This window comes from Trachurus japonicus, chromosome 11, assembly GCF_045865225.1.
Source record: "Trachurus japonicus isolate A0001 chromosome 11, Traja_1.0".
Classification (NCBI taxonomy): domain Eukaryota; kingdom Metazoa; phylum Chordata; class Actinopteri; order Carangiformes; family Carangidae; genus Trachurus; species Trachurus japonicus.
Window position 1 is genome coordinate 17,953,607 of NC_140917.1, and position 12,553 is coordinate 17,966,159.

Genomic DNA, 12,553 nt, shown 5'->3' on the forward strand with positions numbered 1-12,553 from the left:
TTAATACTGGGATGAGCGGAAGCTGGCCATGCATGTCCTTGACTTTCTTAATGTGTATTTGTAATTTGTTGTTGCAATCACAGTGAGGGTTTGTTAGGGTTCATGCCATGCAGAACAAATAAAAATTTGTCTGTCCCCTTGTCTTGAAATTTTCTGTGCTCATCTTGTATGCTTAACACAAAAGATGGGTCTGTACCAGTTTGAAAACCAAACATATTATACAACTGTACTTTAGTCTAAATGCTGAGGAAAAAGAGCTGCAGGCGCTGCGGAACCAATCTCCGCCGGTCGTTTCACCACGGACCTCGTAAACAGCTGCACAACCTCCTCCTCATGCTGCCAGGTTGTTGCTGTTCGTCTCAGGGTTACAAACAGAAGGGCAGTGCAAGTTGACTATATTCGGTTAATTTTATATTTTTGTCGACGAGACTTTTTAAAAAGCATTGAGTTACAGTTGTTATTGTCCAGGCCGTTACGTCATCTGTCATCCGTTAGCTGTTAGCTTGTTAGCAAGGTCCGGGTTGCTCCGTTTATTTCACTGTTGCAGCAAAACATGCCACAGTAGCAGATTTCTCTGACAACCACGGGGGTAACAGGTAAGTTCCTTAGTGCATGTGGATGGTTGAGTTTGACCATATAATAAACTTGTATGGTAGTTAAATGGAGAATAACATGGGTGAAATCAGCTGTAACGTGGATTACAGTTAAATCTTTCAGAGAAGAATAAGAAAGATGATGCAGCAGCAGATTCTCTGTCCTATGCAATAGTCCTGTGTTTATGTGCATATTATTGTGCACATAATTATTTATTCTCCTTGTGTTTAGCTCTTTGTTTTTTCATGCACATCTTTCAGCTCATTTTATTATCACTGTGCGAGTACACAGAGAACCAGATTCCTTGTATGGACAGTATAGTTGCAAAAAAAAAGGACACATACTCACAGCTGAGCATCAGGAGATGATAGTTATCATGCAGCAACTTTGATCTACAATGAAAAGCTGATGTATCCATGTGTTTCAGAAGGAACGACAGATGGAAAAAGCAGCAGAGGTCACTGTTGAAAAGGTGAAAGATGTGGCTGTAAAGGGTGAAGCTGCCATCAGACCAGAGTGAGTAACATGTCATGGGTGGTGCACATGACAATCAAACTTGAAACTGATGTTAAGAGTTATCCCAAGTGTATATGTGTGCGCTGCAGACAGATGATGTGACAGCTGACGAAACAACAACACCCAGAAGCCAAACTGCTCTAACTTAACAGAGCAGTTCAACCAGACTTAAACTTGGAGGTGCTGCCCCCTCCCCCAACACTTTTACACCGCCGCTGCTTTGTCTGATGAAGCAAAGAGAACTACACTGTCAGCAAAAGGGCTGAACAGCCTTTACTGATGAATGCACTTAACTTATTGCACACACAGTACTGATTTATATGCTGCAGCAGTTTTACAAGGATGGGCAGATCTATATCACAAGCAGCTCAAGCAATTTAACCATAAACCGAATAATTTGTTAGAATGAAAAACATCAATTTAACAAAATGTGAATTAATCCATTACCCCCTGAAGTGACAGCTAGGTCAGCTTGGATATCACCAGTATCCCAAAAAATAGGAACACTATAGATGAAGTGAGACGTTGCATACAAACACATGGGTACTACTACTGTTATCAAACATTTAATACTTACTTTTTAAAAGATTTCCTTTGTCCACTGAACTCTGGGATGAGTCAATTTGTCTCTTTTCCAGTGTGAACATTCTTCACATTAGTATGTAGGCTAAACCACATTCTTCAGGTATCTTAAATGTCACACTGTGAAACTTAACATTTCCTCTTCTCATTGCAGATTCCTAACAACCAAAGAAAAATTTCATGGCTTTATTGACTCTGAGTGGCAGGTCTCAAAGGGAGAAAAGACCAGTGATAGTAACACAGCAGCGGAAACAAAGGAGGAACCAGAGATCAAAAAGCTCAAACTAGACACTGAAGAAAGCACTAAGGAGGGAAAGCAAGATGGAAAACGCCTCCGAGGACAGAATAAGTCAAGGCCGCACAATAAGCCTACCACCTATGATGAAAAGCGACTGTGTCTGTCAGTCATACAGGTATGCAGTGTTAACTTATCGTTAACCAATGCCACATATGGTACATAGTTTTGCTATGTCGGCTAACTACTACTGTCGATATTCTCCTGTCCATGTAGGCCAACAGGGAATGTCCTTTTGGAGACAAATGCCACTTTCATCATGACGTCGCAGCGTACATGGCCTCCAAGCCCGCTGACATCGGGCAGAGCTGCTACCTCTATGACACATTTGGGAAGTGCGGCTTTGGTCTCTCCTGCCGCTTTGCCAAGGCGCACACGACCCCTGACTTCAAAACCATGGAGAACACCGATCTAATCAAGGCTCATGAGGGCAAGAGCCAGGTGAAGAACAGCTTGAGTAAAGACCTCCAGAACCGTCTGAGGAAGCGTTCGGTGGCCTTCAAGAAGTCAGCAGAGTACCTGAAAACACTTTCAAACAACAAAGACAAAAAAGAGCAGCAAGGGAACGGTAAGGGGACTCCATAGATTAGCTCGAGTAAATCACACTTAAACATGATCTGACTGAGACGCAGATATCATCTAGGATTATTGTTATTATTCTGCCAGGCTTTCTGCTCGCTCTTAAGCATGAAGCTGTGAGTCATATTCTTTTCTGCGTCTTACAGTGAGTCTGTTAAGTGGGTTGGAAGTGCACTGACACTGACAGAAGTGCAGCAATCAGCACAGTGAGCCTTTCATTGCTTCAGATCATTTAATTATAGTTGAGCAACAAATATGCCATTTCCAATCTATTGAGTTGAAAAGGTGTAATTCCACGTATGAATGTGTGTGACTGAGTCACCTCGTGTTGCTGCTCATTTAGAAATGCTTTATGTTTAGTTTCCTAGCACCCCATATTTTCAAATACAGACACATGGCATAATGAAAGCAGTCATGTGTGTAATGTGAATGGGTTTGAATGTTGATTTATAATTCAGTTTTTTTGACACACCCAGGTGAAACCTGTGCAGCTGAAGTACCTGAAAATCCAACGGGAGCAGAGCAACTTGTGTCTGCTGAAGCAGAGACACAGGTACAAACATCTACTGTATTACAGTTGATGAGTCAGCTAATGAAAGTAAGCAGAGACTGAAGAGTGTTTCATGGTGGTTTGCATCTATTATTATTATTATTTTATTTTTTTTACACATTTTCTTTGTGCTGATCTGCAGTCCAGCACAGACAAACCGTCTCCTGTGAAAACTGTCGGCCCACTGACTGATGCAGATGTCGTCAAGTTGCGTCCATGTGAAAAGAAACAGGTACATTTCAGCCAGCTATCTCTTCTTTTTCTAAGTATTGTGGAGAGACTTTAAAAATCTCAAGGATTGTTGTGTCGTCATCTTTCAAACTAAATAAATCAACAAATTGGTAACAGCTGACTGATACTGATCAAATGTCAGAAAAATGAAATCTGTGCTCTGCTCTAGTTCATGGATGTTTTTGTGTCTGTGTGTTCAAGGTGGACTTTAAAGACAAGCTCTACCTTGCTCCTCTAACAACTGTAAGTACTACCCGGCTGAATTGTGTATGATGCTAATAATTGTATTGTTTTGAACAAGCAGGCTAGATAGAGAACATTATATTATGGTAATGTTTCTCTGTCCTCCAAAAGTGACTAAAAGCATCCCTCTCTTTCCTCAGTGTGGAAATCTGCCTTACCGTCGTGTCTGCAAGCGTTTTGGTGCCGACATCACCTGCGGGGAAATGGCCATGTGCACAAACCTGCTGCAGGGGCAGCAGTCAGAGTGGGCCCTCCTCAAGAGGCATGAAAGTGAAGATATCTTTGGAGTCCAGGTGAGGGCACTGGAAAAGATGTCGCTTCTCTTGGTTGCTGTTTGTCCGTTAACAGATTGTGTGAGAGTGTCTCATGTCTAAAGTCTGAATTGTGACTCCAGGTGGAGGGCTGCTTCCCCGACACCATGACGAGGTGTGCAGAGCTCATCAACAACAACACTGAGGTCGACTTCGTGGACATCAACTCTGGATGCCCCATCGATCTTGTGTATAAGAAGGTAAAGATACATGGATTTGGTTTGGTTTTCACATTTTTAACATTAGTTTCATCTGTGTCTACACCACATACAAAGACCTGTCATTTTTACTTGGGTAAATAAGGGAGGTTACTCAAGGTAAACAAACATAGGAGCATGTGCTACCCATACCATGGTGACAGATACATTTTTATGTTAGGCGTGTTGTGATACAGTGTGAAGTGTGATAAGCACAGACATTAACATTTGACAGGATATATAAAACATCAGTATGACCCCCGTTGACAGATGGTGTTTATTTGCTCTTCCTCATCAGGGCGGAGGCTGTGGCTTGATGACACGCACTAGAAAGTTTGAACAAATAATCAAAGGAATGAATTATGTAAGTGCCTGATTTTTATTTTTGAACATTCAACACATTTCAAAAATATGCAACATGTATTAGTTATATCTTGAAAACTGTTTATTTTTGTTTTTTATTTTTAAGCCTGAATAAAAACAATTTTTTTTCCTGAAGGTCCTGGACGTCCCTTTGACAGTCAAGATCCGAACTGGTGTTCAGGAGAAGAGCAACATCGCACACAAACTCATCCCACAGATGAAAGACTGGGGTGTATCCATGATCACTGTAAGTCTTTTGGTAGCAAAAGTGTGTGTGAGCCATTATTATCCGTTTGAAACAGCACCAACTTACTTCATGTGATGAAAGTCATATTTACACAGATGATTATGATTTGGAGTAGTGTCTTGTGAGCCTGGCTGTCACACTAAGGAATACTGACTCATCCATTTGTTTAGCTTGACTCTCCTTTATCATTGACATACTGGTGTGTGTCAAGCAATCTGCACAGTTACCTGCACAATGTCAGTTTCAACTTAATTTGAAATACACACTCAACAAACTGGAGTTTAAATCTACAGTTTAAGACTTAACACTTGATCTGATTGTGAATCTAAGATGAGTTCCCATCTCTCATTTAGTTTCACTCTAATGAAGAGCGTGTCTTTGTCAAACTGAAAATGATTTCATTGTGAGGTGCGTTTCCAAGCAGCTTGTCTATTGTCCCTCTTGCGTGACATTTTTTGTTTCCCTCCTTTGTCTGTTAAGTAAATAAAACATGATATCTGTGTCAGATTGTGACGTTGTAGAGCTGATGCTACTGTTTTCTTGCAGTTGCACGGTCGATCCAGAGAGCAGCGTTACACTAAATTGGCTGATTGGGATTACATCAACTCCTGCTCCAACCTGGCTAGTCCTATCCCACTTTTTGGTATGTGGCTTTAAAAAGAGTTTGTAAAGAGAGCTCCTAATATGTTTTGAAGGGACGACGACTCTGAGGAGGAAAAGAAAATCCTCTCATAGAGTTACAAAATCTTGAGGCCAGTGAACAGTAATTGATTGTGAGTGTGATGACGTGAATTAAGGTGACATGATTTTATTGTTCCAGGAAATGGAGACATTTTGTCCTATGAAGATGCCATGAAGGCCAGAGAGACTGGAGTTTCTGGTATAATGATTGCAAGGTACACAGAAAATTATAAATAAATTATGGATTTAATATGAATAATAAAAAAATGACTTGTCAGCCCCTGCTAGGCTTACATGTTGCTTCCCTCCATCCATTTGCTATTGTTCCTTGGTATTTGTTGTATCATTATCAGTGTTATTCATATTCTTCATTACTTTTTTGTGTGCTATTAGGATATTAAATCCACATAGAATACTTTGAAAGTTGAATAAAATGTTGAGGCAGTTTTCATTGTCTCTTCAGGGGTGCTCTCATTAAGCCGTGGCTCTTCACTGAGATAAAAGAGAGCAGACACTGGGACATCTCGTCCAGTGAACGACTCGACATCCTCAGGGATTTCTCCAACTTCGGCCTGGAGCACTGGGGCTCTGACACTCGAGGTGTGGAGAAGACCCGCACCTTCATGCTGGAGTGGCTCTCTTTCATGTGCAGGTGGGAACCGCTGCAGTCTTCAATGTATCTTGTATGTCGTCTAGTACAAAGCAGCAATGTTCATCATCGCTGTTTCCCTTGTGCTGTGGTAATACAAAATTTAATACCAGATTTCAGTTCTTTATTTTTCTGAATAACATAATGTTGCTTCAGAGATACATTTGTAATGTGAGAGGGGCAAAGGTTCGAGCTCAAAACAAAAGCTGTTCATTAATGTATGGGGTAATGGGTCTTTCTTTGGGACATTATTTCAGTGACTTCAACTACATTACTGTAAGATTTAATTGAAGATATAAAAAAAACACTACACTATGAACCGTTTACAGTCCTGGTAGGATTTAAATATAAAATTAATAAGATCCCATTCATCTCAGGGGTTGCACTTTGTCAGTTTTTGGGTATACAGTTAACACTAGTATTACATTAGAGATTCTGTCTGCTAAAAAGAAGACTGTAACTGTAACAACAATGTTTCTCTGACCTCCTCCATCTTCCTCTGTCTCTCTCTCAGGTATATTCCAGTGGGCCTGTTGGAGCGAGTGCCTCAGAAAATCAATGAGCGACCTCCATACTACATGGGCAGAAACTACCTGGAGTCGCTGATGGCCAGTCAAAATGTTGGGGACTGGGTCAGGATCAGGTGAGCAGAGACACTGTTTTAAACAACACCATTCAAAATCAGAGAATTAAATGAAATGCATGATGATAACTTTTTAACCTGTCACTTCTGCAGTGAAATGCTCCTGGGGCCTGTACCGTCGAATTTCTACTTTTTGCCCAAACATAAAGCAAACTCCTACAAGTGATTTTTTTTTCTTTTTCTGATGACAGAAAAACCACATTTATGTTTTTGATAATGTGGTTTCCTTTTTTATTGGTTCCAGAAAGTAAGACTTAAAAAATGAAAACCTTCTATGTTTCAAATGGGAAAGACATTTTAACAGTCTGTTTATTTGACCTGTGGTGCAGTTGTAGCATACATTGCTGTTTGTGTACTTGAAATATATATATATGCAATAAAGTCTTTGGCCACACCAAGGTGTTTCTGTTTTTCTATATTTTTCAAGTGGTTATAATGAGAGGTGGTATATAACTTGAGTTCACCTGTTTTCTGTTTACAGCATACAGTATTCCCTCTTCAATAAGGAATTCATTCTTCTTTCAGAGAATTTTTTATAGAATATGGTTCTGATAATAACATGATTTTACATAATAACATCCATAACAAATTAAATCTTGATTTAACCACTGAGGTTGTAGTTTGCAGTAATGTTGAACTGGTGACTTGCCCCTGCCCATTCAGGGAGAATTTTGTAATGCAGCACAACACTACAACTAACTATAACCTTAATAATGAACTTTTAACTTTTAACCTTTTAAGAAAGGTTTAACAAGAACTGACCATAAAAGCTTCATGGCTGTAGATCCTGGATGTACCTCTAGTTTGCATTTGCGTACTGTTTGTCAATAAAATGCCACTTTATGAATTTAGGCCACAAAATCGTGGTAAAAAAAAAAAAATTACAACTATTTAAAAACAAAACTTCCGGTCTCTTTTAACCCTCTTCCTCACCACAAGTAGGCGGTTTATGTTTGCACACCTGAAACATTAATTAGCTCGTCATCAATTAACCACCAGCAGGTGCAATTAATTAACAACAAACCACTACTTGTACGCGGCGGGAAGCGGCGTCTTTATCCGGTGTTCAGCAGCTGCAGAGGGGCTTTCGCTTGGATCCATGGCTGGGCTAAGGGTCGAGTTGCTGGTGGTCCTGTGTGGGACTCTACTGTTGGTTTCAGGTCGAGGCTGGCGGCCCATCAACGAGTCCCAGCTCCTCAGTTTCTATCAGACGGGGCAGTGGGGAGAATCTCAAAGCTTCACCACATCAGGTAAATCGTGGTCATTGTTTTCCTTTTAGCTTGTACTGTTCTCATTTGTGCAGCTCATGTGATGTATTTTAACTTCTACCTCCAAACCACCCCTAGTACTTATTGTAACTTGACAGTTTTCTTCTTTAATATGCTATTGATTTAAATTGCATATCTAAAACAATTTGATGCATTTAGCAGCTTCAGGAAATCAGTGAATCCAAAATCATTACAGGCCTTCAAAAAAAAGGGTAGTCAAATTTTCCTTAGAAGGACCACAGAAAATCACCTTCTCTGGTCCAGATGAAATGAACTGAACTTGAACTATCTCCAACATTGGCCTCACCCACTCCTTGTCTTCTCCAGATAACAGCAACACGTTTAACAGTGAAGAAGAGGAAGACGAAATGATTCCTGAAGATGCAATGCCTGACTTTGAAGGTGCTGCCACCAGTGACAGATTCGACCCTTTTGCTGACCATGGATTCCAGGAGGAGGTTGGAGATTTTGGGCCAAGACACTGGGTCAGTGGTTCAGATGGTGGCTTCCAGGTTGAATTTGATAGTACCCCTCCAATGAGCTGGACAAGAACTAGCAGTACCCAACAAAGCTCCTCTGGGCTAACTGTTGTTTGTAGTGAAGATGAATTCCAGATTACTCTACCAACAGATAATTTCAATGACGTTCAAGTTTTGGGTACGTATGTTTGACTTTTTGGCTAATTTGAAGGCCATTTGATTTCATTGCCTCAATTGATTTGATGATTTCTGCCTGCAGGCTCAAAGGACCAGCCTATCATGAATGCTCCAGGTTGTGGTTATGACGTGAACCATCTGACAAACACTCTGACTGTACCCTTCTCTGGGTGCAACGTTATACATGTAAGATACTGAAGAGTAATGCTGCTAAATTTGTTTGCTTGCCTGGGCTTCTGTTCATGTTCTTGAAATTATTACAGGCTGACGGGCATAGTCTGCAGTTGTCGTACGTCGACGAGTTTGGTCAAACACAAGTTGCTACTGCATCTTGTGAGGAAAGTCTGAACTTTGGCTTTGTCCCTCGCTCCAATGACAAACCCCAGAAAAAGCATAACTGCCCCAACCCGACCATCGGACCAACCACTGGACCATCGAAAGGTCAAAGTGAGTTCAAACCTCCGTCATTGAATTTCTTAGGTGATGGCCATAATTTTTACTAATCATCAGAGAAAATCACACGTGGAGCACTGACACTGTCATTAGTCAAAGTTATTTTATGAGACCAGAGGATTTTCTTGGTCCTGGAGTTCAGTTTAATCTCTTGCATGTTCCTGTCCTTGTTGGCTACACTATTTTGTAATTTAGATGGCGGCAGGACCTCACTGTTTCATAATGTACTTGTCTTTCAGATTGTGCTGTCACCTCAGGGGAGCGGGTAACTTGTGGCCAGTCAGGAATATCTTCTGCAGATTGTCTGAATATGGGGTGCTGTTTGGATTCTTCTACTTCTGCCTGCTACTATCCAATGGATGGTAAGGCTTTCTGTATAGGTTGGGTACCTTATTGATTGTATTCATATATTAAGTAATTGATAGTTCATGTTCAAGTATTCATAACGTCTCCATAACTAACACTTTTTTTTTTGTCCTCACATTAGAGTGCACAGGGGATCAACACTTTGTTTTTGCCATTCGCTATGACTCTGCAACTATCCAAGTAGACCCCACCAAGCTTATTATTCCTGGTACAAACTGTAAACCTGTCATTGTAAATGACAAGGTTGCCATCTATAAATTCAAAGTCACAGAATGTGGAACTAAAGCTTATGTAAGTTGACTTCACTTATTTACACTACAGTGTATCAGTTAAAATGATCAAGTGAAGTCAGGGACAATCACATGACTCTTAAGGGTAGTTCGTAGGCTTTCATTTGACTTGATTGCTATTGAATGTTTAAAGGGGAATAATCACAAAATGTGGTAATGCAGTGTATATTTTGAACAAGGCAGCATAGATGTGAAGACTAAAAAAAGACTAAACAAAAAACCACACTTGCTATTCTGATAGAACTTCACTAGGACCCATAGTGGTAAAATTGTCACAAGTTGGTCAGTTCATATTGCACCAAGTTACTTACTCGTGTCAGGTAGTGCTTATGTTACATTTGTGGCATTACAATACTGTTTGGGAAGTCTTTAGGTCTTTTATGGTGAGATGTTGGCTTTAATAATTTAATGCATCACAATGCTCTAAATGTTTGTACAGTCTTGATGTCTGTGTTTTCAGTCTGTTGCACAGCATTTAAGATGTACTGCCTGAGACCACCACCTGATAATATGAACATTTCTCTGCAGCAAGTTGGTGAGACAAAGATCTACCTAGCTGAGGTGCAGACTATTGTCCAAGCTCTGAACCTCAAGTATGGTATTATTACAAGAACCGATCCACTCAGGTTAGTGGGTTTTTTAAATGAAGCCCAGTACCTTGACATGCATATACTGTAATGCTGAGCTTCAATGCATGTCTTTTGTAGGTTCATGGTTGAGTGTCGCTACGGCAAAGGGGGCACTCCTAACAAGGCACTGGCCAGCATTGGCTATATGGTCATAACCCCGGCTTCTGACTTGCCAAAATCAGTCGTCTCCAATGGCTTATATGGGGTCCAGCTGAAAATTGCTACAGGTCTGGTCATGCATTATTTCAAATTAAATGTATTTAGTGTGATATTTGACTAGAATGAGACTGTACAAAAGCAGCCCTCAAATACTTAAACTGTCCATTTTCATGTTTTCTGTTTGTCTTTATAATCCCTTCAGATCAAACCTATTCAAATTACCACCCCACTCACCATCAGCCCTTGCGACTGCTCCTTGGCAAACCAATTTATCTTGAGCTACTCCTGAAGTCTCCCAAACCAGATGCAGTGATTCTCGTCAATTACTGTCTAGCTTACCCTCGCTCTGCAAAGAATGCACTGGTGCTCGTTTATGAAGGGTAAGCATGACTCATGTGAACAGCTGCTTATATCCTTGCCCCCTGGCTGCTTACTGATGAGTGGTTTGCCTCTGCAGGTGTGCCAACCCTTATGATCCAAGTGTTTCCATCCTTAAAGTCAGCAACCTTCCCACAAATCGCCACCAGAGGCGCTTCGTGGTTAAAGCCTTCCAGTTTATGGATCAAAAGACAAACAAGTACCTTGAAGAAGAGGTGAGTCAGGAGTAGTTTTGATCATGCACTAAAGCAATGACTGTTACAGACAAAAATGAGCACTGTGTGAGCAAGGTGCCCTGACTCAATAACGGGTTTGGGTTCATTTATTACATTAATACAGTCATTTCTTCACTAAAATTGTAAAGGTAAAATGTGCAACTTACTCCACGGAGAAAAGGCTATTGAGTTTTCCTCATGGTGAATGTCTTTGTCCTGCAGATCTATTTCATGTGCTCAACAGAAGTTTGTAGGCCAAAAGAAAAGACATGTGCAGAGAGGTGTTTTGATGGAAAGGTGAGTATAAACCTTGCAAATTAAGTATTTCTTTAACTGTAAATGTGTAATTGCATTCTCTTTTCTTCTAGACACCATAAGGAACTGCAGTGAAGAATGAACTGAGACTGCTGCAACATTTTATAATATAGCAACCCTTCTTGGTGTCTTTATCGATGCAAGCTTACTGATGGTGTACAATGTTGTCTTAAGTATGTGCTGTTGAAATTAAAGTTTTAAGAAGTATTGGATTGGGTATCAATTACACATCCATGATTTAAACAGTTGCATCTTGGTCTGGGGAATCTTTAGACAATTTTAAGGAACATGCTGTCACTGCACATTTCTCGGCATAATTGATGTGTCATGATAGCAGACATGTGAGATGATAAAATGCAATACTTGTTAGTTTCATGGAATAACAATAAGATGACCCTGTTTATAAAATCACAATCCTACAATCTGTAGATGCATGTATTGGGGCAGTTGGTATGTTGTGGGTCCATCTTCATCTTTTGGCTTTCCCTCTGTAATATGCTGAACGGTAATAAAACTTTAAACTGGAGGTACAAGCACAAACTGTCTTATTTTTAGAGGCCTAAGCTGCTACATCAGTGCAACCACCATGCAGTCCTCAGTGTTCATTTATGAATAAATCTACTGTAAACTAGTGTGTACGAGGTTGCTCCAGAGGAAGGTCGGGGTGTCACAAGACATTACAATTCATCCTATGTGGATCATTGGTAGCCTACACACCAAACAGACCTTGCTCTTCACTAAAATGGCCATTCTCTCTGAACACTCAGTCCTGGGCCACATGCTGATGGATGCCATGTTTAATTTTCTCTGTAGGGGCTAGATGCCCACTCAAGTCACTACATATTTTAGTTATCCAAAAATCTGGATGTATTGGTAATGTACTTGTGGCATTTTAGTAGCCAATTTTGTAATTAAAAAACTTGAGCTTAATAAATTGACCAAGCAATATAGTTCAGAAATTATAGTCAGGAGGACTACTGTAGGACTACTGTTTTTGCAATGAAAAAATTCAGATTGAAAGAACATAACCACTGGCAGCAATATATACTTACCTATAGCTTCAGAGGTGTTTTGCAAATTGGCTTATTCAAAATAATTTAAAATACAAATTTTGAGTTTATTATCCCCTGTTTGTGTAGGCTA

General features: G+C 40.3%; 2 protein-coding genes across 3 annotated transcripts; both read left to right on the top strand.

Annotated features, from left to right (window-relative positions):
- The first annotated feature begins 310 nt into the window (after positions 1–310).
- Positions 311–7,079, top strand: dus3l (dihydrouridine synthase 3-like (S. cerevisiae)). Of its 2 annotated transcripts, none has more exons than XM_085791463.1 (16): positions 311–596; positions 1,022–1,110; positions 1,847–2,105; positions 2,204–2,555; positions 3,043–3,119; positions 3,259–3,348; positions 3,549–3,590; positions 3,731–3,883; positions 3,985–4,101; positions 4,397–4,462; positions 4,598–4,708; positions 5,255–5,351; positions 5,529–5,604; positions 5,853–6,041; positions 6,553–6,681; positions 6,775–7,079. In XM_085791463.1, exons 2-16 carry the CDS (start codon positions 1,034–1,036, stop codon positions 6,845–6,847), a joined length of 1,908 nt encoding a protein of 635 aa, XP_085647589.1. In that variant the 5' UTR covers positions 311–596; positions 1,022–1,033; the 3' UTR covers positions 6,848–7,079. The 2 variants fall into 2 exon arrangements, with proteins under 2 accessions (XP_085647589.1, XP_085647590.1); XM_085791464.1 differs by having other exon boundaries at positions 318–596; positions 1,025–1,110.
- Positions 7,080–7,721: 642 nt separating this feature from the next.
- Positions 7,722–11,617, top strand: LOC146978634 (zona pellucida sperm-binding protein 4-like). Its single transcript, XM_085790386.1, has 12 exons — positions 7,722–7,931; positions 8,277–8,606; positions 8,688–8,791; positions 8,869–9,052; positions 9,298–9,420; positions 9,546–9,715; positions 10,243–10,340; positions 10,422–10,570; positions 10,705–10,882; positions 10,960–11,095; positions 11,318–11,392; positions 11,464–11,617. Exons 1-12 carry the CDS (start codon positions 7,781–7,783, stop codon positions 11,470–11,472), a joined length of 1,707 nt encoding a protein of 568 aa, XP_085646512.1. The 5' UTR covers positions 7,722–7,780; the 3' UTR covers positions 11,473–11,617.
- Positions 11,618–12,553: the final 936 nt, after the last annotated feature.

Coding starts and splice junctions, on each gene's coding strand:
- dus3l (XM_085791463.1), top strand. CDS start 1,034: ATGGAAAAAGCAGCAGAGGTCACTGTTGAAAAGGTGAAAGATGTGGCT. Junction 1,111..1,846: donor GAAGCTGCCATCAGACCAGA/GTGAGTAACATG, acceptor TTCTCATTGCAG/ATTCCTAACAACCAAAGAAA. Junction 4,709..5,254: donor GGGGTGTATCCATGATCACT/GTAAGTCTTTTG, acceptor GTTTTCTTGCAG/TTGCACGGTCGATCCAGAGA.
- LOC146978634 (XM_085790386.1), top strand. CDS start 7,781: ATGGCTGGGCTAAGGGTCGAGTTGCTGGTGGTCCTGTGTGGGACTCTA. Junction 10,341..10,421: donor ACAAGAACCGATCCACTCAG/GTTAGTGGGTTT, acceptor TGTCTTTTGTAG/GTTCATGGTTGAGTGTCGCT. Junction 10,571..10,704: donor CCAGCTGAAAATTGCTACAG/GTCTGGTCATGC, acceptor TAATCCCTTCAG/ATCAAACCTATTCAAATTAC.